Below are 24,075 nucleotides of genomic sequence, written 5' to 3'. Positions count from 1 at the left end.
CCTTGTTGCCCCGGCTAGAGTGAGTGCCGTGGCGTTAGCCTAGCTCACAGCAACCTCAAACTCCTGGGCTTAAGCGATCCTACTGCCTCAGCCTCCCCAGTAGCTGGGACTACAGGCATGTGCCACCATGCCCGGCTAATTTTTTCTATATATATTTTAGTTGGCCAGATAATTTCTTTCTATTTTTAGTAGAGATGGGGTCTCGCTCTTGCTCAGGCTGGTCTCCTGACCTTTAGCGATCCACCCACCTCGGCCTCCCAGAGTGCTAGGATTACAGGCGTGAGCCACCTCGCCCGGCCCAAAAGTCTTATTAATAAAATAAACACCTATTTATCTGGCCCAGGTCACATAGCCACAATATGTTTTTTCAAAAATATTCCATATAAGTCATTGTAAATGCCTTAGGATTACATCCTATCCAATTCAATGGTCTTAGTAACTTAGTTAACTATCATTTCCAATTTGTATGTAAGTACACAAACACCATGTAATGTCACCAAACAGAGCATATTAACCACCTAAAAATGAAAACTATAAACCAGGCTTTCAACATGATAAAGGGCATCTATGAAAGCTACAGCTAACATCATACTTCATGATGAGAAGGGCTGGTTGCTTTCCCCTTAAGATCAGGAACAAGACAAGGATTATCTGTTCTTACCATTTCCATTTAACACTGTACTGGAGATTCTAGTCAGGGCAATCAGGCAGAAATAAACGATACCCAGATTGAAAAGAAGTAAAACTATTTCTATTTGCATATGTGTTATCTTGTATATAGAAAATTTTTATTATTCTTTTTTTGTAGAAACAGTTTCTCACTATGTTGCCCAGGCTGGTCTCCTGGACTCAAGTGATCCCTTTGCCTTGGCCTCCCAAAGTGCTGGGATTATAGACGTGAGCCACTGAACTCAGCCTAGAAAATCTTAAGAAACTCCTAAAACATTACTAAAACTAACAAATGAGTTCAGCAAGATTGCAAGGTACAAGATCAATACACAAAAGTCAACTATATTTCTATACAGTAGCAAAGAACCTGAAAAATGAAAAAAAATTCCAATTACAAATAGCTTCCCCCAAAACCAATAAAATACTTAGCAATAAAGTTAACAAAAATAAAAAGACTTATACACAGAAAACTACAAAATGCTGAAAGAAATGAAAGATTAAAAAAAAAAAAAAAAAAAAAAAGGATCCTATGTTCAAGGATCCAAAGACTTAATGTTGTTATGATGGCCATATTCCCCAAACTGATTTATAGACTCAACACAATTCTTACCCAAAATTCCAGCATGTTTTTTGCAGAAATTGACAAGCTGAATTTTAAAATTTGTATCAAAATGCAAGGGACCAAAAATGATCTTGAAAAACAACAAAATTGAACTCCAAGTTCCCAATTTTGGAACTTAATGCTAAGTTACAGCTATCAAGACAGTATGGTACTGACACAAGCATAGAGACCAATGGAATAGAACTGGGAGTCTAGATATAAATCCTTCCATTTGTATCAACTGATTTTTGATAGGAGTATCAGGACAATTCAATGAAATCTTTTCAACAAATGCTATGAGATGACTGGATATCCCTGTGCAAAAGAATAAAGCTGAATCCCTACCTCACATCAGATACAAAATCTTTGTGACCTTGGATTAGCCAACACTTTCATAGATATGACACCAAAGCACAAGCAACAAATATTACACAAGTGGACTTTATGACTGATACACATGCTACGTATATATTTATAAAGTATATTGTATGTCCTCTAGCAAATTAATCACAGTTTAAGCCAGAGGCAATAAATCACAAAGACTGAGTTTCCTCAACTGTAAAATGTAATATTATGAATCTAGAATGGTTGATGGTTTAAAAAATATATAAATAAAACATCTGAAAGATTATCACAGTATCTGGCATACATTTTAAGTTTAGGTATTACTGAACACACACACACACACACATAGACTCCAAATGTTCTGCACAGCATGTCGCACAATAAGAATGTTTACATTAGCTGAATCTACTCCATATTTCTGATTTCAAGTTTTCAGTCTTTATTCATGGAGAACTTATGACATGCTCAGCAAGAAGGTTACAACAGTCAACGTGATCCAGTTCTGCTCTTAAGGTGCTCACTGCCTAGTAGTATAAGAGTGTTTAATAAAATGTTCATTATCTATCTCGAACTCTTGGCCTTAAGCAACCCTCCCACCTCAGCCTCCCAAAGTGCTAGGATTACAGGCACGAGCCACCCACACCTGGCCTGTCTGTCTAATCTATCTAAACCTAGATTATCACCTCTGTACTGGATCCCTCAGTTAGAATGGTCGAAATTAAAGACAGAGTAGTGTATGAGAGCCCATGTTTTTTAGCAATTAGTATACTATGGGCAAAGAGCTGGAGGAAAAAAGTGGCAAATAACTATCAGGATCTGTTAACACTATCCATGAAGGATTCAGAAATAGGTGAAAGAGAAATGGATTAAAATATGTGTATTACTTAGTGGTAGTATATTTATGAGATGAGGAATTTCATCTTTTTTTTTTTTTTTGAGAGCATCTCACTCTGTCACCCAGGTTGAAGTGTAGTGGCCTGATCACAGCTCACTATAACCTCCAATTCCTGGGCTCAAGTGATCCTCCTGCCTCAGCCTCCCCAGTAGCTGGGACTACAGGCACCACAACCACGCTCAGCTAATTTTTTTCTAGTTTTTTTTGGGTAGATATAGGGTCTTGCTATATTGCCCAGGCTGGTCTCGCATGACCCTCCCACCTTGGCCTCCCAAAGTGCTGGGATTACAGGTGTGAGCCACCATGCCAGCCATTGTTTTTTGAATATTAAAAGAAAGGGAATGGTTGCCAAGGGCCAAGGAAAAGGGGGAATGGGAAGTTAGTGTTTAAGGAAAAAAACTTTCAGTTGGGGAAGATGAAAAAATTCTAGAGATAGATGATGATGATGCTTGCACAACAATGTAAATGTACTTAATGCCACAGAACTGCACACTTAAAAAAAAAATGGTTAAAAAGGTGAATTTTGGCTGGGCACAGTGGCTCACACCTGTAATCCTAGTACTCTGGGAGCCTGAGGCAGGAGGATTGCTTGAGCTCAGGAGTTTGAGACAAGCATGATCAAGAGTGAGATTTCATCTCTACTAAAAATGGTAAAGTTTGCTGGGTGCAGTGGTGTGCACCTGTAGTCCCAGCTACTTAGGAGGCTGAGGCAGGAGGATCACTTGAGCCAAGGAGTTTGAGGCTGCAGGGAGCTATGATGACACCACTGCATTCTACCCAGGGCAACAGAATGAGACTCTGTCTCAAACAAAACTAAACAAAAAAGCCTGGTGAATTTTATGTTATGTATATTCTACAATATAAGTATTAATAAAGGGAAACTCTAGAAGACTGCAAATCTTAGGTCACACACACTATAGATTAAATATTATTTGTCCTTCCTAAACTATCAAATGCAACATACAAAACTGCACAATATAGGGAATGAAATTTCATAGCATGGGGGAAAAGAAAAAGCCAGGCAGATCAGGGTAATAACCAAAACTTCATCACTGTAAGATGTGTGCACTAGGAAAATTAATAAACTCCATAAAATTTCCCTAACCTTCCAAAAAAGGTGAGTTTGGTGGTATTGAAAACTGCAAAAGTGGCTGGGCATGGTGGCTCATATGTGTAATCCTAGCACTTTGGGAGGCCGAGGTGGAAGGATTGCTTGAGGCCAGGAGTTTAAGGTTGCAGTGAGCTATGATGATGCCACTGTACTCCATCTAGCCCAGGTGACAGAGCAAGACCCTGATTTGATTAAAAAAAAAAAGGAACCAGCTCTGGCTGTTATGTTGTGTGGAGAATGGACTGGAAGAAGACAACAAAGGAAGCCAGAACCTAGTTAGGACATGATGCCAAAGTGTGAGATGATAGCTGGACTGGTGTGGCGACTGAGGAAACAGGGAAGTTAACAAACTTGTGTTCTGGAGACAGAATCAATGATCTCAGACAAATTAGAGGATAAGAAAGGGAAAAATCAAGATGACTTCCAAGTTTCTTGTAATTGACTATTAGAGTGACTTACCAAGATGGGAAAGACTGGCAAGAACCAGGACTCAGAGGAAAACAGAAACCAAAACCACCAAGAGAAGCTAGACATAGTTTATTTCTTCAAAAGGGATAAGGCCTTAAGGTATCAAGGCTATGATTTCCTCTGAGGCTGTTTACCATTGCCATCTCCTGATGCAAACTAAGGACAAACACTTCGGGGGTAATTTCTCTAAGTTTTTAAGTAGACTCAAAACATTAAAATAACGCAACTAGGGAGGGGGAGGAGAGGGAAAACCAGTAAAAAATAAAATAACCCAACTAGCCTAAAAATGCTTAAAATAATCTTGAGAAACTAAAGAGTATATTATCAGATGAAGCTGTACCAATGGCAAACATAAGGTCAAACAGAATCTCATATACACATTTAGGTGATATCATCTCCAACCCCACCTACCACATATATATTTGTGGAAAGACAAACTGTTTTTCTCCAATATTTCCATCCTCAGTTACTAGTACCATCACACCCAATCACCTAAACTAGAAATACTACTAGTATCTTTGATTCTACATCCTACCCTTATCCACCCCCACATCCGTTCACTTAACAAAATCTGTTGATTTGCATCTAAGTCAGAGGCTCACTTTTCAAACTACACATGACCAGAATTCCATACCCAAGGAAGATTCAGAGTTAATCTTTTGGGTTGAGACCTGGTAAAAACTTTTAAAGAGTGCCCCCAGATGATTCCGATGCGCATCTCTGCCTGACAATCACTATTCATAAACTCAAAATCTTTCCTTCATTATCCTTAATGCTACTGCCCTCATTAATTCTTGCCTAGACTATTAAAATAGCCTTCCTACCTCCAGCCTTCCCCATCCTGACCTATATTTTCCACATCACCATCAGAATTCCCTAACTCAAGTTTGCTATTAAAAAAAAAAAGTGACAGTTTGGCTCCTGGCTGGCCCAGTCCTCTAAAAAAAAAAAAAGGTGGGGGGGGGAAGGTGACAATTGGTAAATTCTGAATAATGAATACTGTCTTCATAGTATCAATTTCTTGATTTTGATAATTACACTGGGGTTATATAAGAGTATGTCCTTGACTTTATAAAATAAACACTTAAGTATTTAGGAATAAAGTGGCATCATTTCTGCAACATACTCTCAAACAGTTCAGACAAAAACATGTGTACATAGACATAGAATGAAAGAGAATGATAATATATGTGTGATGGAATCTTAACATTTGGAGAATCTGGGTGAAGGCTATATGGGAATTCTCTTTAAGTGTGAAATTATGTCAAAATAAAGAGTTTAAAAATTCTAAGCCAAGTGTGGTATAGGCTCATACCTGTAATCTTAGCACTCTGGGAGGCCGAGGCAGGAGGATTACTTGAGGCCAGGAGTTCAAGAGCAGCCTGGGAAATAGCAAGACCCCATCTCTACAAACCATAAAAAAAATCAGCCAAGTGTGGTGGCATGCACCTGTAGTGCCAGCTACCCAGGAGACTGAGGCAGGAGAATCTTGAGCCCAGGAGTTTGAGGTTGCAGAGTGCTATGATGATGTCACTGAACTCTAGCCAGGGCAACAAAGTGAGATCCTGTCTCAAACAAAAACAAAAACAAAAACAAACAAACCACACCCCCACACACCCCCCAAACCAAAACTCCCATAGCCAGAACACTTCATTCTGAGTTGTACTTTTGTTAACACTATTTTTTTTTTTTTCTTGGTGACAGAGTTTCACTCAGTCGCCCCAGCTGGAGTGTAGTGGTGTCATCATGGATCACTGCAACCTCAAACTCCTGGGCTCAAACGATCCTCCTGCCTCAGCCTCCTGAGTAGCTGGGGCTACAGGTACACATCACTGTACCCAGCTAATTTTTCTTTTTCTTCTTCTTCTTCTTTTTTTTTTTTAAAGTAGAGATGGGGTCTTACTCTTGATTATGCTTGTCTCAAATTCCTGAGCTCAAGCAATCCTCCCACTTCAGCCTCTCAGAGTGCTAGGATTACAGGCATGAGCCATCAACCCGGCTAACACTATTCTTAAGCTGTTAAGTCATTTGCGCACACACACCACACACAGCAGCCCCAAATAATCAACTTACTAGCATATATGCAACACTATCCTTTTTTTCTGGAAGAACAAAATTTACGGATAAGAGAATATGACAAGGCAATTTCCTTTCAGAAGCCAAAGCTATAGAAGACAGGCTATCAGATGCAGCTCTCTCAATTCTCTTCATTCAAATGAGTAAGACAATAAAGACAAAGCATACCTCCCCCAAGACAGTGAAAAGCATTACTATGAGACAATTTACAAAAAGAAAGAGTACACTAAACTCAGAAGGGTATGAAAATCCATGATAATCTGAATAATCCTATGTAATGAGTCTTCATAAGTGAAACAGCCAAAACCAAAAAACCATCTAGACTGTCCTGGTTGGTCCCAGGGGTACTCCAATTCTGGGCTATCAGAAATATGGCAGTGATCTACAGCAGTGACATATTGACCCCTTGGAGGTCTGTGGAGAGCTCAGGACTTGTAATAGATTCACAGACTCCTTGAAACTGATCCCTGGAGTCCAGGTAAGGACACACGGCTCAGTGTGACGTAAAAGTATTTTTAAGCATAGCTTTTAGAGTCATGAAATGACCCTTAACCATCAACTCAATTTGATAATTACAAGTAAGCCTTAACATTTGTGCCAAGTACCAAAACAGAAAACACTGTGTAGCCATTAACCAGTATTCTAACAAATTGCTCACAACTGTCAAATAGACATTAAGTTTTACCTCTCTAGCACTAGTGTTCTACAATGTAGCTAAACTAGTAAGTAGAAGAATTCAGAACATCTGTTTAAAAACAACAAAAAGCCTTATCAACAATATGGAGGGAGGTACTGAAACACTTCAAAATTTTACCAAAAATAAGATTTGTACGAATGGCACTAAAATGTGTTAATATAATTGATACACGAAGACAATCATTTTAAATATAATTATAAGCCCTGAGAAAAGGACTGCATTCAGAAATACAATCTAGAATACAAGAGATATGACAAACTCAACTCACCAGCAATTTCTACAATATCACCAGGAACTATGTCTTTAGCTTTAATCCGCTGGACACTCTTTCTGTCCTGTCGATATACTTTGCCCATTTCAGGCTCATACTCCTTAAGGGCTTCGATTGCATTTTCAGCATTTCTTTCCTGTATATAAGAAAACAGAAGACTAGTAAACACCTACCTGTCATTGTTAAGTATTTCTAGCCCAAGGAATAAAATTTTAGAGTTCTAATCTTTAAAAACAACAAAAAAAAAAAAAAAAAGAGAGAGAGTGCACGCGATCGTGTGAGCGAGCAGCACACTAATAACACCTGTATTAAACTACTCACATTTTAAGGCAATAAACACTTTATAAGGGCACTTATGATTTTGTATTAAAAATGAAAAGATAAGCACTCCCAAGAAAGGTGGGGGGGGGGAACCATAATGAGGAAAAGCTGTTACAGAATCTGCTGTCCTGGCCAGACGTGGTGGATCATGCCTGTAATCCTAGCACTCTGGGAGGCCAGGGTGGGAGGACTGGTTGAGCTCAGGAGTTCCAGACCAGCCTGAGCCAAGAGTTAAGACCCAGTCTCTACTAAAAATAGAAAAATTAGCCAGGCGTCGTAGCTAATTTGGGAGTCCCAGGTACTTGGGAGGCTGAGGTAGGAGGATTATTTGAGGCCCAGAGTTTGAGGTTGCTGTGAGCTCGGCTGACACCACACCATGACACTGATACTCAGGGCAACAGAGTGAGTCTGTCTCAAAAAAAAAAAAAAAAAAAAAAAAAAATCTGCTGTCCTTAAACATATACCTCCAGCCACACATACCCACAGCATTTAAATCGATCCTGTCTCGCATTAAAGTTAGTACAGCTTAACAGCGAGGGGCTAGGCTGCCTAGGTTCAATCTGGGCTCTTCCACTTAACAGCTATGTGACCATGGGTAAGTTAAACACATAGGTTTACTGCCTATAAAATGAAGACACTTATAGCACCTACCTCAATGCTTATGAGGATTATAAGTTATTTGTAAAATGCTTAGACTATTTTGGCACACAGTAAATGCTAGAGTGATGAATTAAGTAAATCAAGTTATATCTCACAAATTGTAAGAACTATCTCACCAGTGGTAAAGACCAATAGCTGGAATCTCAAGAGCACTGCCAGTCACATAATCATATGGAGCATATCATATATGAACATATCAAGACTTTAGTTTTTATAAATCCTTACAAGACCACAGTAAGGATGAAATAAACAGGAATGTAAGTGAAGTATCTACCATGGTAATTGGCATAAATCATTTAATAAAAAATACAAGTTATTAGCTTGAAAATAAGGAAAACCTAATGCTATGTATTATTTTGTTTCTTTTGCCTATTCATAAGGGGATCATTTCTGCTCAAATATAAATTGTTTTAGAAAAAAGTAACAGGAATATATAGCACAATTAAAAATTTCTTCTAAGTAAGGCCATCTTTCTATGAGCCTACCACATAAAGACCTTCACACTTACCAAAATCATTAGTTTACAATTCCAATAGGACTAAGTGTATTTATAAGACATTTCCACTTTAAGAATGACAGACACACTTTATTTTAGTCCTCAAAGGGGTGACTATATCCATCAAAAACCTAAAAGATCAGTACTTCAAATTCATTCAAGTATTAGTGTCAGGGCCTGTTAAAATCTATCCAAAAAAACCTCAAACAGATCATGATCCTAAAAAAAATTAAAGTCCTCAACTAGATATCTGCAGCAGAACAGCAGTCCCCAACCTTTTTGGCACCAGGGACCAGTTTCGTGGGAGACAATTTTTCCGATGGGGATGAGGGGGGCGTGCCGCGTAGAGCTCTGCAGCCTGTCCCTAACAGTCCACAGCCAGATACTGGTCTGAAGCCTGGGGCTTGGGGACCGCAGCAGAACAATTATGTGAATGGGAGATGCCCTTATGTTTCTGTAGTAAAATTAGCTTTCATTCTGTAACAAAAGCCTGGGCAATTGAGGGAACACAGCCAGGAGTAAGCACTACAGGGAAAATAATTTAGGGCTTAAACAGTCTTTATAGCTAATCCCACAAAAAAAAAAAAAAAAAAAAAATCCAAGGAGAATAAACATGAAATTTAGTTTATGAAGTCAAGGAAGCAACTAAGAAATATAAAGACAATATATGCTGGTTCCACATTTTCTGGTTTCCTTAAGTAGTTTCTCTCATCTATTTTAACTCCTTGTAATGAAGGCTGAGCAATTTAACAGCAAAGTTTACATGTGTGAGGTCTAAAATTCTGCAATAAATAAATTAATGGACAAAAGAAAAAATGCATGTAGACTTTCCACATATTTCCTCAGTACATCAGGAAATAAAACAGAAAGACTAAAGCAATTCAAATCACTTACATAGTTACTAAAATTTAGTGCTGCAAGAATTTTTGCTTACCTGCCATACACCCACAATTGCATTGGCTACTAATATAAGTAAAATTACAAAAGGTTCTACAAAGGCTGTAATTGTTTCTTCACCTTCTTCAAACCAAGCCAAAACCTAGAAGAAAAATGCCATGTGTTAGAATTATTATGTTTTCAGGCTTAGTACCACTTGATGATAAAAGTGGCCAGCACTAAAGGAATTATAAGACAAAAATCTATTCTGTTACCTTCTCTAGAAAAAATGGCAGCAAAATATAATGACACAAATAACTTATGTTCTGTTTGTAGTTCTTGGTAGTTAAAACTATACTTAACAATACCCTTAAGAGTTATTTTTTTGATATTATAATTCCATTTTAGAATCCAAATAAAATACTTTTGGGGGAACTAAATTCCATTCATTTTATATGTATATATTGAGAAAAAGTAAAACTTAAATTCCTGATTTTATTAAAGTAAAAAGTGATCATCAAAGCTATGTTGATTTGGCTAATATTCATATCAAATAATATTCATATGTACTATATAAATTCACAGTAAAACTTGACTATGGACTCAAATTTTAGAGTATATAAACTGTTAATCCTCCATTTATTTTCAGTGGTATTATTAAAGGTCATCTCAGAATTACTTCAATGCTGTTCTGAGATCAGGAGTTTATCTTGAAGGTTATCTTCCATATAACATCTACTACAGCACCATAGCACTTCAGAGGTAAGTCCAAAAATATAACTGGATACAGAATGCTGCTCCAAGAAAAATGAGCAGAGGATTTAAACTTTAGCTCATACAACTCTAACCTTGTTAAGATTTAGAAGCTACAAATTAAGGGCCACACTGTACTTCACAATCCACCAACTGTCAAAGGTGGTAAAAAGAGAACCCAACACAATGAATCTTAATAATAAAGAAAGTGGTAAAGAGTAATCTAAATGGTTAAAAATTTAACAACCAATTTTTGTGGAAACTTGCCAATCTAGAAACAGTGTTAAATAGATCTAAGGATTTAATCTAGGAGGCAGGATTTGCATTTTTTTCCTTAAACATTGCTTAAAATGTTTGCATATTTTATAATAAAATCTTTTCTTTAAAAGATCTATCTAGTCAACAATGAAAGCACTCTTTTTGATATGACTTATGGCAACAGTGAAACCATCTGACTATATCTGTATTTAGTGGAATCGTATAAAGTGAGATTTTACACAAATAGCAAACAATAAGAAAGACGTTAAGGCAAGGCCCAACATGAATCTTGCAAGAGGGTAACAATGAATTAACAAGAACTATCAATTTGAGGGGGAGAAGGGGAAAACAAAACAAAACAAAACAAATGGGAGACACCAGGACCAGGTCCTGACAGATGTCAATCACCACTGACATCTAGTGAACTAGAGTTAAGTAGAAAACCACAATGAATATGATAAATGCTGCTACAAGCTTTCAACAGGGCATTCTTAGTGTTAAGGCCAGGACTAATGCCAGAATGAAAACTTCTCTAGGAAGTTATAAATTCTGAAAGATGCAGGATCACAGCTGCTCTGATACTAGCCTTTCAAACATTTGCCAAGGAAAGTATATCAGAAATAAAAAACTTAATTAGCTCTTGGGGGAGAAAAACTGCTCAACTTGAGTAACTAAGACCTTCCCCAAAGGTCAGTGAGGCATTAGCAACTGTAAGATAAGCTTCACACCTTATTAAAGTGGGTATGAATTTCCCTCTTGGCAGCCAAGCCTGGGGAACAAACTTAAAGCTACATCTCCTAACAGCCAGAGCAAAGGAAAAGACTAAAGGAAGCAGTGACACTACCAGAGCAAACCTCTACTTTTCAAGAAAACGTGCAGTTCCTTTTCACAAGTATTCATCAATAATGTAAGAATCCTAACTTGCACGACGTAGTAACCTTTTCTTCTGTATTACTTTAAATGTTTACGTGTAGGAAACATAAGCATTCATATTGTTATTTGAAGGTTCTACAAATAAATTACTGCTTGATGAAAAACTAGTGGGCAAATCTTAGATGCTGCCCAAACCTATTTAAAATTGACAATTACTAATTTCCTGAATACTTTAAAAAATGTCTATTTTGAAACCACAAATAACCCATAGAATTAAATACTACAGCCCCAAATTAAGAGCAACCATGTCATATCACGGTGGGCAGTCTTTCATGGTTTTGTTCTATTGATAAGAAAACCTTTTGAGTCCTCGCATTAAGTGGGAAGATGACTGGTGACAAATAAAAGACTCCATGAGATGTGGAGAAGGGTGAAGAAAGGGGAGGAAAACTGGATGAGTGATGTTACCAAAATGCCAGATGCCTTATTAGCACTGTGATAAGGCGAGTTCATAATTAATTTACCAGAAATTATACAAAGTATACCTATACAGGAGACGGAAAATGTTTCTAAAAATCTTGACAACACGTTGAATATAAAGGATTATCTGCTTACACTGCCTTTTGTTCGACTTTGTATCCCTAGGGGCCTAGAGCTTCTGGTACATAGTTGATACTCAATATATATTTATCAAACAAACGCATAATTAATGAAACAAAATCTCATATGACTTCTAAGATACAAGACCCTAAGTGGCAGTACATGAATTTAAACATTAGGAGCAAAAAGGTAACCAACTTCATAAATAGCAAAGGAGAATGGAAGAAAAGGCTACTGCAAATAATTTTAGACATAAACAGTGTTTCTTTTTCTCCTTTGCTTTGCACTAATACAGTAACTGTTTTCTGGCTCAAAGAAGTTCAAAGTTTCAAATTTGCCAATCTTATTCAAAGTAACCATTTGCTAATGAACACTCAACTTCAATTTAGGGCATCTGTCAATTATTATCCACATGATTAATCTCGTATAGCACTCCTAACTTCTGATAGGAACTACAATAGAGCAAATTTTAATCCAAGGTAAAAAGGCAGTTCTGCTGTAAAAGTGGGAGACAGTCATGATACTATGACTCAGTTATCTATGTTGGGATAATGGACTGAGCTCTTAACAAGACCATAAAAAGAAAATAGAAGATAATAAGCACATTTTGCTTCTCCATGAATTCACAGAAACTTGTACTGTGCCTTTGGGCACTCAAACACTTGCTCAATAAATGAAGAAACTTACATAAAAAAAATTTTAAAAAGAGGAAATGTAAATTAAACAGTTCACGAAAATGATGCAAAGGATTATCAACAAGTGTTATGGCAATTTCTGGGGTGGGAAATAAAAATCCTTTCAGCCATTAAAAACAACATGGATTAGAACTCATTGTTTCTGATCTAGACACAAAGTTTATGTAAAAACATTGTTCAATGTTTTCAAATTTGAATACAATCTTTGTTTTAAAAAAAAATACAGTATAAGTAATATATACTGTATTTGAAAAATTCATCTTCTGAACCATTATTTTAAGAAAAGTTCTAAATAATCAGTAAATTGCCCATTTTATCCCATTTTTAAAATATTAACAGAAAACAGACATTAGAAAATTTTAAACCACTACAAAATGCAGTATCAAATACTTTCTTAATGTACTATTCTGAGAAAACCAAAGTAAACAGATCCCATGTATTTTGAAAATGCTATCAAAACAAACTCACCCGAACATATGTGAGATCAAAAGCACTAACTCTAAGGAATAAAGAATCCTTTTCAAAAGGTTCAGTACGAAGACATATACACAATTATTCAAATGTAACTGAAAGGTTAAGATGTTTTATTAGCATTTTAGGGTCAATCTAAGTAGCTGAGGTAGGAAACGGATAGAGAAACCTAAGCAAATTGTTATCAGAGAAGACTTTATGATTTAGACAGACAAGAGTGAGACCAACATGACCCTTATGCTCATCCTCCTTCGCATCTTTTCTCAAATGTCACCTTCTTTGAAGACTTTCCTGAACACCCTATTTGAAAATTGTACTCCCTTATTTCTAAGCCCCCTTGATTTTTCTAAACAGCACCATCCTCCACGTAAGGATCTTTGTCCGTTTTGTTTGCTGCTGTATCCGAAGTAACAGGTGCTCAATACCTAATGAAGCAGCGAAAGAGGAAAAAGTCGAGCAGGCATTCCAGTCAGGCAACCATATGATGTGCTACATTTGGGGCAAAGTTGGTAACCAAGAGGAGGACAGAAAGACAAAGTGAAATACTGGGGGAGGGGGGTGTCTTGACTGTCAAATTAAGGAATTTCTAATGTTCACATGCACTGGGAGATGGAGAAGCTCACTTCATCCAATCCAATTCACCTTTAAAAAAAACCATTTTGGCAAATATTACAAATTAAACTTCATCCCTACAGTCACAAGAGTAAAACATTAATGTAGTTTTCTACTTTCTGCCAGAGCAGAATACTAACTATGGTTAACAGTTTACTAGTCAGTTTGATATTTGAAATAAATCACTAATATTCTTTTTAACTTGAGCATGACCCAATGATGCATTATGTATACATTATAAGAACTGTCAATTCTCCAAAAGAACTTGAATATTCTACCATGTTTTTCCTGTTAAGCCAATAGGAATAAACTGGCTACCAAAAAAAGACTCAGTGCTCTTTCTTTTGAAGGATAAAGAAATGAGGAATGAAAAGGTCAAGTACAATGTAGCAGCCGTGCCAATGCTACATGAAGAAAATCAACTGAACAGGTTTTATATCCGCAATTTCTTGGCCAAACAAACCAAAGCAAATTAAGTGAATTCTATAGTAAAAGCACTCCCTAAACACTTTTTCTATTTCGCAACCCATAAAATAAAAATGTAACATAGTTCATTTCCTGAGCAATAACTCCAAGAAGTTACCAAAAAGGAACTTCAATTTCAGCTCCAAAATATAGCTCTATAATTCTCTAAAAAGCCAATGTCCTACATTACAACAAAATTAAAGCATTTTAAAATCCATTTGAAAATGCCTTTAAATCATAAATTCCTAATTACTTCCAAGTTAAAAAAATCCACACACATCATTAATTCAAAATGCTAATATAAAGTCACTCAAATCGGCCACTCAGAAAGAGATCCCATACAACCCAAATAGCCAACATCTTGTTTATTGTAACATCAGTGGCAACACTGCTTCAAATTGCAACACAGAATTCAGTAAAAATTTATTTTACCTCTGGTTTGTATACACTAGTCGCCGATCACCTTTTTGCATTCCAACGATTAACTGCCAAAATTAAGACTATTTTGGAACTAATTATGCAGAAAGCTTAAATATAAATCTTATATTACCTCCAAATATATCACTTATTTTCCCCCATAGCAATGTATTGAAACTATAGTTAATCAAACAGCTCTACTCATTTATCTTAATTGGTAAAACAGCAGCCATTTACTGGAGGCAAAATTTCTTTAAATTAATCAAAGACAGGCAGACATGTCAGAGGTGTGGAGCGATTGATTCAGTATGCTGAATGGTATGCTATGAAAGTCTTAATTTTATTCAATGAAAATCACAGAAAAGATTCTTGGAGAATGAACTATTAATGGCTACATACCACTTGGCTAACATAGTACAATACAGTAAAGTCTCATGGCAAAATTTATGTAAAAATTACTCCAAAAGTTTACCTCTTGCCGCCACTGCTTAAAAGATGGGTATGAAATTAATCCTTCCCTCACCTGAACTAAATAAATGCCCACTGCTTTAACTCTCAAAATAGCTGTCCATGGTATGGTTGTCATAAAAACTGAGGTAGATCCTTGGGACTTGCATATATAATAAACACACAAAATTAAAACTTAGAAGCTGTGTCAATTTTGTGAAACTTGACAGTAGTATTGCATTAGGTAAATGCCACTTCCCACAGTGGTTTCTGTAAAAACAAAATGCTGTAATTCAAAAACAAAAGGCATCGCATGCTGTTAGGATTAAGAACATCTGTGTCCTATTCATGACCATTTTTAGGAAAACTACCAAGAAATCTATTGCCTGAGAAAAAAATGCAACAAAATTAATACTGAAGAGAAAAAAAAATGTTAACCTAGAAATATCCTGGCCACCCCCAACACCTTTATTCTGAGGTAGTTTTTTGCATTTCACTAGTTTCTTAGCAACCATACACGACTCAAGCGGGTAAGCACATAGAGAACAAGAAAAAAACACTATGCTGCTTTTTTTTTTCTTTCAAGATCTAGAACCAACTGTACTAAACCTTGTTCTCTCAACCTAGGAATCACTCAAGAGAGGGGTCCAATTTAGATAAATATACCACCCTAAAGGTCAGTGACCAAATTTGGTCAACAGTGGTGCCATCACTGCCGTCATCATTCTTGTCACTGTCAGGAACAACTGTCACCTTGCCATTACCAGGAAGGGAAAGCAACTGGAATATTCCTTTTGTAAGTTCTATTTACAGACTACAAAGAGTCCAACATCATCTTAGTATGATCTTACACCATGATAACAATGGAAGAACCCAAAACAGAAAAGGGTTCCAATGAAGAACTTTTTGATACTAAAATCACAAACCACAAAAATTTATAAGACCCCCGATACATTCGGGAACAATGTCTAACTGCGTGGTAAATGTGAGGTATCTATTTTCTGAACATGAATGGCTTGAAGTATTTTATTGACGATTTTAAAATATCTAGGTTGTTTTGTTTGATTTTAAACACGTAAACACCGCTTTTCTCTCCAAATATGTTTTCACCCAAGGGAGAGCATGATTTCTGATTTATCTATGGTGTATTTTCAGCTTTACTGGGGTAAAGGAAATAAATTTTTTATACTTACAAAAGATATACATGCTGCCAGTAATAAAATTCTAACTAGTAAGTCTTCAAACTGCTCAATCACAAGTTCCAGCAAGGTTTTTCCTGTCAGAAACAAACATATTTGTTGTAATTGTCATCTTAACATCAGCACACAAATGGGGGGGGAGATAGAACATGTTAAGATTACTTACCTTCTTCAGCAGGTAACTCTGTAGAATGCAGAAATTTGCCAGGCAACGTGTCGAGAGAGGAAAAAAAAAAATTAGTATTCTGTCTTTCTAAAAAGAACTGCTAAAATTATAAGCAACAATGTCTTTGAAAAACAGACCTAGTTATATGAACGTTCAATTTTTTTTAAAGAAAGCATACAAAAACGATACCTCAAGAAAATATGCACTATTTCTTGTAATCAATGGCTTTAGGTTCCAGCCCGAAGCGTAAGATCATTTAGGGCTACTGAAACAAGGAGTCGTTTCAGCTATGTCATCACTTCTGCCAGATGTGTAACTTTGGGTAGTACGAGAACGACCAGAGGCTTTCTCAACTACCACGACGCCTTATGAGTCGATTTATGAATCGACTGGGGACGAGAAAATGTCTCGCCGGGCTCAACCCAGCTGCAAGACTCGTCCTTCCTTCCACCCGGGCCGGCTGCTGCTGGAGAAGCCGCCGAGCTAGCTGCGCGCCGGGAAGGTCACGGGCTCGAAACGCGAGGAGCTCGAGGGAAAGGGAGGCGAGGCGCGGACCCCGGTGCTCCCCGCCTGCAACCTCTCTCCCGCGGGGCCAGCTCGCGGGCCCTGTCTGCCGCCCGCAGCCGTCGGCGGGCGCGGAGCCGAGACCCACGAGGTGGAGCCCGGTCAGCCATCTTCCCTGGCTCTCGCGCCCGCGCCGGGCCGCGCGGGCCCCGGCAGCCCCGGCGCCGGGCACCTACCGTTGGAGCCCCATTTCTCTTTGAGCTTCTTGACCTGCTCCAGGCTCAGCCCGGTGCTCTCGTTGACGCCGAAGTGGCCCAGCACCTCCTCCACCGTCTTTGTGTGCGCGTTCTCCATGGCTTCGGGGGGCCGGACCGGCCTCACCTCCCGTCCCCGCGGCCTCCTCGCCTCGGCCTCGCACTCGGGCCGCGGGCTCGTGCCACCCCGGGCGCCCAGGCGCGGACTGGCTTCTCCTCCTCCGCCTCCTCCGGCCGCTTCCGCCTCGCCGGGCGCTGAATCACCCCGCGCCCCCTCCCCCAGACAACCGCCCCTCTGGCAGCCCGGCCCTGGCTGCCGGGTGGGTGGGGGGGCTCCCGACCCTCCCTCCCCTCGTCAGAAGGGAGGGCCTCCTTCGCCCTCAACCGCCTGCCGGGAGCGCAGGCCGCGGCCCCGAGCCCCCTCCCCGCTCTCCTGAAGTGAATCGCGGCCCCGCCCGGGCCGGAGGAGGGGGCGCACGGCCGACCCCTGAGGGCGGGACGGAGCGAGGGAGGCCAGCCGGTGGGGCGGTACGCAGCGCGCTCGCCCAGGTCCCTCAGCTCCGCACCCCCGACAGCGGCGGAGGAAACTGCGGCGGAGGAGAAGGAGGTGGCGTCGGGGACGGCTCCGCGGCGGCTGCTCTAATAGCATTTATCGGCCGCTGCCTCCCCTCTCGCCGCCGCCGCGGCATGTGGACGCCGCTCATTGGCCGAGAGCACCCAGCGCGGCGCGGGCGGCGCGGCCCCGCCTCCTCCCCGCGGCGCCCTCCCTCCCGCGCGCCTCTCGCCCACGCCGCCGCGCAGGCCCCGCCCCCTCCCGCGCGCCGCCCCCAGGAACCCGGATCGAGGCCGCGCGCGCCGCGCCCGTGCAGTGCGCGCTGCGGCGCCGGCGCCAGCAGAGGGGGATGCTGGGTCCCTCCTCTGCCGATGCGGTTCTCTGGGCCGTCCATCAGCGGACGGTGAAGGGCTCCCGGTGGGCTCCCTGCTCTCTGCCCCCCGAGAGTGACTGCCTTTCGGGGTCTGCCTGGGGCCAGGCTGGGTGGTTGGAAGGCGAGGCCGAGGAACCTGGGCACAGTCCGCGTGGGGCGTCCCCGAAGCGCGCTCGTGCTGGTGTCCTTGGCTCGCCTCCTCGCCCTCGGTCGCCCGGGCCGCGCTCTGCATCCTAATCTGTCTCCTTCAGAGCCCCCCTCAGGAACCGAGAGGAGGAATTCCGCAGTTCCCTTCCCACACAGCCAAAATCCCTCATCTGTCGCCTCAGGAACACCGCATCCCACACCCCCAAGCCCAGAGCTGCTTCGCACGCCAACACCAGCTCTTCCCCAGCGGGTTCTGCGCCCTGACTGAGGGAATCCTCCTCTACAGAGAGGAGGGAGGCGGTTTTATTTCATTTTTAATAGCCCACACAGCTTTTGATACATGTCTGCATAGAAGTCACAGGTTATGCTACTGTAGCTGCTAAATAGAAGCTAGACTTGTGCTAGGAGGTGCCTCGCTGTGGCATTAAGATGAAGGCTGATTTATGGACTCCCACCACCCCCAACAGGAGAAAAAAAGGACTTTAATCCAAAACCTGTTCTTAAACCACAGATAATTTGCTCTGCTTGAGAGGTTTGTACAAAGCCTAGGTCACAGCAAGATAAAGAGAATTCTATCAATATAAAGAAGTCATACTACTTAACAAGGGGAAGGGACAGTGCATCGAATGCATGAACCAAACGTGAACATATCCGCTTCACGAAGAGGGGCAGCTTAAGTATTAATAAATAGGTTGCAGAACGAAGCATTTAGTTCACTTTTGTGTTTAGCAGTAGTGCACCATCCACATGAGCAAAAGCAGAGCAAAAAATCAGCTCAGTTGTCCCCAATGGCTCAGCCTCACGACTTAAGATAAACTCCTTCCACAGATGCAAATCATAGTGCATCACCCGGCTGAAAAAAAATCAGTCATGCTATTTAATTATTTCCAAGGAGTGGAGGTTGGCATGTAGTTTTGACTGATACTTGGAAAGGGACCAACAAAACCCTACACGAAACAAACAAAAAAAATTCTGGTGTATGGCAACGCACTAAGAGAAGCAAGGTGCAAACTGGTTAGGTCACAGGATCAGAGCCTCTTCGGGAGCGGCACGTGACTGCATGGGGGTGTGGTCATGGAGGGCTGGCGGTTCTTTTATCTCTGAGACCAGCTCTGCACCACCTCTTACCGCTTCTTCGGCCTTACCTCACCTCTCTCTTTCAGCATGGATAGAAGCTCTGCGGGCAGGAGGAGGATTGTCACCATTCTCAGCCTGGAAATTGTCTTAGGCATTTGATTTTTGAATCTCTATTCTGTGGCCCAGTCTCCGCTTGGGGTTGTAAGCACCTCTGGTGCAATTCTGAGCTCCTGGAGGAGTTCCTGACCTCAGCCTTTGCACGATTCCAGAATGCTCTTCCCACAGATCTCCACAGGTGTTGTTCCATCTTTTCATTCAGATCTCATTTTACTGTCCGCTCCTCAGAGATGTCTTTGCTGGCTATCTATAGTGGCTACCCTCCCCAGTTCCAACTTCTGTCACATTATTCAGTTTTATTTTCTTCACAGCACTTCTTTCTGATAGTGCATTTTTGTTCAGCTGTTTACTGCCTGTCTCCTAGTGTCTCTTGGAGCGCTAGGCTATAAGTTCCATGAGAACAAGGGCTTGCCTACCTTGTCCATCCTCGGTACAAAGAACAGTCCCTGGTATACACTCATGTATTGAATGCCTGCTGTTTGAATGAATGAGTCCCACCATACCCAACCCATCAGTAACTTGCAAAAGGCCTCACCCACAGGAGGGCCGCGGGAAATTTTTGCTGAACTCAAGTTCATTGATTTCCAATTTGTGAAATAAACTAGAAGGCCTCAGAACTACTTGCCTCATGAGAATGGCAGTGACAGTTAGGTTTAAAACAGACAAAATCAAAGCTAGACAGCATTACAGGTTTCTCAGAGATGAGTAAGGTGTAAGTTCACACTGGTGCTGTTACCACGTTGCCACCGCCCTCCTAGATTGTTCTTTGCAAGCTATTTACTGGAAGCTGGAATACTCCCTTTAACTGAAACAGTGTGATTTTTAGCCCAGAATTGGCCCCTTGTACATTATCATAATAATTATGCCCTTGGTTCCTCAACCTTTCGGTGTCTCTGAAACCTGTTGTTTATAGGTTGCCAAAATGTATCATAACCCAGCCTTCCAAAGGTAGAAATATCTAGTTTCTCATATGTAGAAAAAACTTGGGTTCACTTTATTTTATGCATTATGTTTTACTTGCTTCTTGTTAACAAGGTTCTTAAAAGTAAGAATAGTATTTTCCAGCAAGGATTGCAGTCATATTCATTCAATCAGTTGAGGATAGGGAGAGAAAAAGAAGAGAAACCATGATTCAGAAGGATGAACGATTTGATCAAAGAACTTCAAAGGCATTAATAAAGGGGGACATTAGCTGCCAAAAGGCAGGTAGCTCAAAAAGCTAGTCAGACAGAAAAGGCCAGTGGAAAAGAGTGACTTGCAGGAGGCCCAGCCAACTTCCCAACCCTCTGCAGCCCTCCTGTAAAGCAACGGAGATGGCAAAAGGCAGTCTGATCCATATTTGGACAGCTCTGATCATTATCGCCACCTCATTCTGGGCTGAATCCACCTCCCATTACCTAACTTCTCCTATACATTGGTTCTTGTCAGTCCTCTGGAACCACTCTGGACAAGTTTAATTTCTCTTCTGTGTGAGATCCCTTTGAGTATTTCAAGATATCTATTGTGCTAAAAGTCTCTTTTCTCAGTTATAAAAGAACAGCTCAGTCCCTGAGCTGTTCTCCCCATGGCATGAATCTGCGATCCCTCAGTATCTCTGTTGTTCAGTTCTAGAGGCACCCGATACTGAGCTCCAAAGTCTGGGCACGGTCTTGCAGTGAAGTTTTTCACTGCCCACCTTTGTTCTGGATCCTTTCCCCTGCACGTTGCTGATTTATGTTAACAATCAACTTAAAACTGAGTCCTTTTAATATAAACTGCAGTCGTGTTAAATCTTCTTATCATGTATTGCACTGTTGATTTTTTTTTTAACCCAGGCACCAAACTCTGCCTATAATTGAATGGTCTTGTACTCATTTTTGAGAGTCTATTCTGGTCTTTTGGAGTCTTCATCTTCAAGCATTTTAGCCATACATCCCAGCTTTGGGTTACATACAAATTTGACAAGCATGACTTCTATATCTCTATCCGATAGAACTTCTAGATATTTATTCCAGATTGAAAATAACCAGCCAAATAGATTTACTTGTTCAACTGTTATAAATCAACTTGACTCCAGGTCCCAAAGTCAGTAAAGTGAAAATCTTATAAGGTACTCCCTGCCTCCTTATTTCCCATAATACTTTATTATACAGCGTTGGAATAAATAGATCATTCTTCCTTTGGTTGAGCACCTGATGTAGTCCACTTGACTTAAGGGTCATGCTATATGAAAAATACCTGTTTCTGTACTAGAATCAGAATTGGCACAGTAAGATGCTTACAATGAGATAGTGGTGAGAACTAAGGCTGTCCAACAAAGTCACATCTGTCATCTCTTACTCTGGGACACATGATTGTTGAGTAGAATGATGGGCAGGATTGTCTGCACTGTTTAAATTCTTTGTCTAATGACCTCACCTGAGGTCATTCTGCAGACATTAGTCTCCTGCACTATTATGTAGCCCATATTTCTCTACTTTGTCCTTAAGAACTTACTGAGAGGACTATATACAATTCAGACACATTGTCTACAACAGTCTCCAAATCCACATTCTAGTGATCTTTTTGTGGAAACGTGTTCACTTGGGCATGGCTTGTGTTACTGAACACATACTAGCCCCTAGTGACCACCAATTTTCTACATGCCCACAAACTATAACTTTAACATCTGAGAATTTGTCAAACTTAACGTCTTTGCTATAATTTGCCTTCCTCCATGTTGTGCATTAAATAAGCATTCTTTTGATAGTTGAGTGTTAAAAACCCACCCCCTTTTTTTTTTGAGACAGGGTCTTATTCTGTTGCCCAGGCTGGAGTGCAGTGGCATCATCATGGCTCACTGCAGCCTTGAACTCCTGGGCTCAAGCGATCCTCCTGCCAAGTAGCTGGAACTACAGGTGGGTGCTACCACACCCAGCTAATTTTTCTATTTTTTGTTGAGACAGGGTCTCCATATGTTGCTCAGGCTGGTCTTGAACTCCTGGGCTCATCAACTCACTAATGCTTATAAAAAAAGAGACTCATTGGAAGTATACTCCAAATTCAGAACAGCTTGATGCAGGTGCTCAAAGTCACTGGGCGTCTCTTGGCGCTGTCTCTTTCCTTTGCATTTTACTCTCAGGCAGGCTCTGATCAGGTGGCAGACATGGCTCCCAGCATCTCCAATTTACAATTCATCAGTTTAGAACCTTTTTTTTTTTTTCTTTGCCCCAGTTTAGCACTTTTGATGGAGAGAAAGACCTTAGATTTTCTCTGGGTCATGTGCCCATCCCTGGAAGCAGAGACTGTGGTCAGTCTCTGAACTGCATGCATCCACGGTGGGGAAGTCATTCCCTACAGCAATGGTTTTGAAACTTTGACGTGTCCCAGCATCACTCGGAAGCCTTCTGAAAATACCTATCGCTGGGCCCTATCTCCAGAATTCCCATTCAATAGGTCTGGGGTGGGCCTACTGGATTTGCATTTGCATTTCTAACAATAACCAAGGCGATGTTGATGCTGCTAGTTCAGGACCCACATCCTGGAAAACAAGGACCCAGAGGAAAATCCTGGTGCTGTTATCAGAAGAAGGGTCTGCTAATGTTATATCTTCCAAACAAAAGATGTTCACTTCAGAGGAAAGGCAAAGATCTAACTGCTTTGCAGGAAGCAGAAATAACTAGCACAGAACACTGGAAACCTTGTTTGGAGGTGCCCTAGATTCTTCCATTGCAGTTTTCAGTTTCATCTGCCATATATCCATACAACCTCCCCTTCAATCCTAAGCTCCTACCACATCGAACCCTTCTCTGTTCCTCTGAGCCTCTGCTCAGGCTGTTCCTTCTGCCTGGATCTGCCTGGTGAACCCCTATCATCCTTCAAGATGAAGGCTCAAATTGCACCTCTCCCTGGAAGCCTTCCTTGATAGTGGCCTTCTCCATCACTTCCATCCTCACCACCCCAGAAATCAGTTGCCACTGCTTCTGTGTCTCATACGGCACTTTGTATATTATTCAACTCCAGTATAGTAACTCCGGTTTTCCTCCTTCTTCTCCAGCTGGTCCTTTTCAACCTTCTTTTCTTGTGCCTCTTCTACTTAACTTTAAATGTGAAGTGTCCTGGGGCTCAGGACGTGGTAGCCTTCCCTACCTACAGTCTTTCCCTGGGCTCACTGCTTTACACCCCACCTACATATTGATGACATGCACATTTGTGTGTCCAGACTCACATAACCAGCTGCAGACCTGCCATCTCCACTTGACTGAGTTATGGACTCACATACGAGGGTGACAGGAGGGGGGCCAGTATTGGTGGTCACCTCCCTCTGAGAAGTGAGCCAAGGATAAAAATGGAACCATATGAATATTCAGAGCCGAGAAGAGCAGCATTTTGGGCAGAGGGAATAGCAAATGGGCAAATGCACGTATGAATAATACTCTTTCTTTCTGTCATAGCACTTATCACCCTAAATCACTTGCTTATTGTCTGTCTTCTTCCACCAGATTACAAACTCTGGGAGAACAGGGATCACATGCACTTAGAAGGTGCACAGTTCTGAAGTTCCTGAATAAATGCATGATGATTATTCACATTGAGGACCTTGAGTGCTCCCTTATTTGCTTTGTGTCCCCAGCGCCTAGCTCAGTGCCA

The 24,075-nt window shown here is 40.8% G+C and overlaps 1 protein-coding gene across 4 annotated transcripts in view; it reads right to left on the bottom strand.

Moving 5' to 3' along the window:
• ATP2A2 (ATPase sarcoplasmic/endoplasmic reticulum Ca2+ transporting 2) overlaps window positions 1-17,844 on the bottom strand; it is a 57,065-nt gene extending 39,221 nt beyond the window's left edge. For 2 of the 4 annotated variants that reach the window (XR_011236548.1, XM_069497322.1), the window contains exons 1-5: window positions 17,183-17,844; window positions 16,443-16,460; window positions 16,271-16,353; window positions 9,545-9,649; window positions 7,131-7,269 (exon numbers count right to left, since the gene is read on the bottom strand). Coding sequence is in view for 3 of the 4 variants with exons in the window: in XM_069497322.1 (XP_069353423.1) it covers window positions 7,131-7,269; window positions 9,545-9,649; window positions 16,271-16,353; window positions 16,443-16,460; window positions 17,183-17,300 (463 nt within the window). In the remaining variant the exon portion in view is untranslated. The remainder of the gene's footprint in view (window positions 1-7,130; window positions 7,270-9,544; window positions 9,650-16,270; window positions 16,354-16,442; window positions 16,461-17,182) is intronic. The other 2 variants (XM_069497320.1, XM_069497321.1) reach the window with 2 other exon arrangements.
• Window positions 17,845-24,075: the final 6,231 nt, after the last annotated feature.

The sequence above is a fragment of the Eulemur rufifrons genome, chromosome 21 (assembly GCF_041146395.1).
Source record: "Eulemur rufifrons isolate Redbay chromosome 21, OSU_ERuf_1, whole genome shotgun sequence".
Taxonomy (NCBI): domain Eukaryota; kingdom Metazoa; phylum Chordata; class Mammalia; order Primates; family Lemuridae; genus Eulemur; species Eulemur rufifrons.
This window is presented reverse-complemented; position numbering and strand designations above follow the sequence as displayed.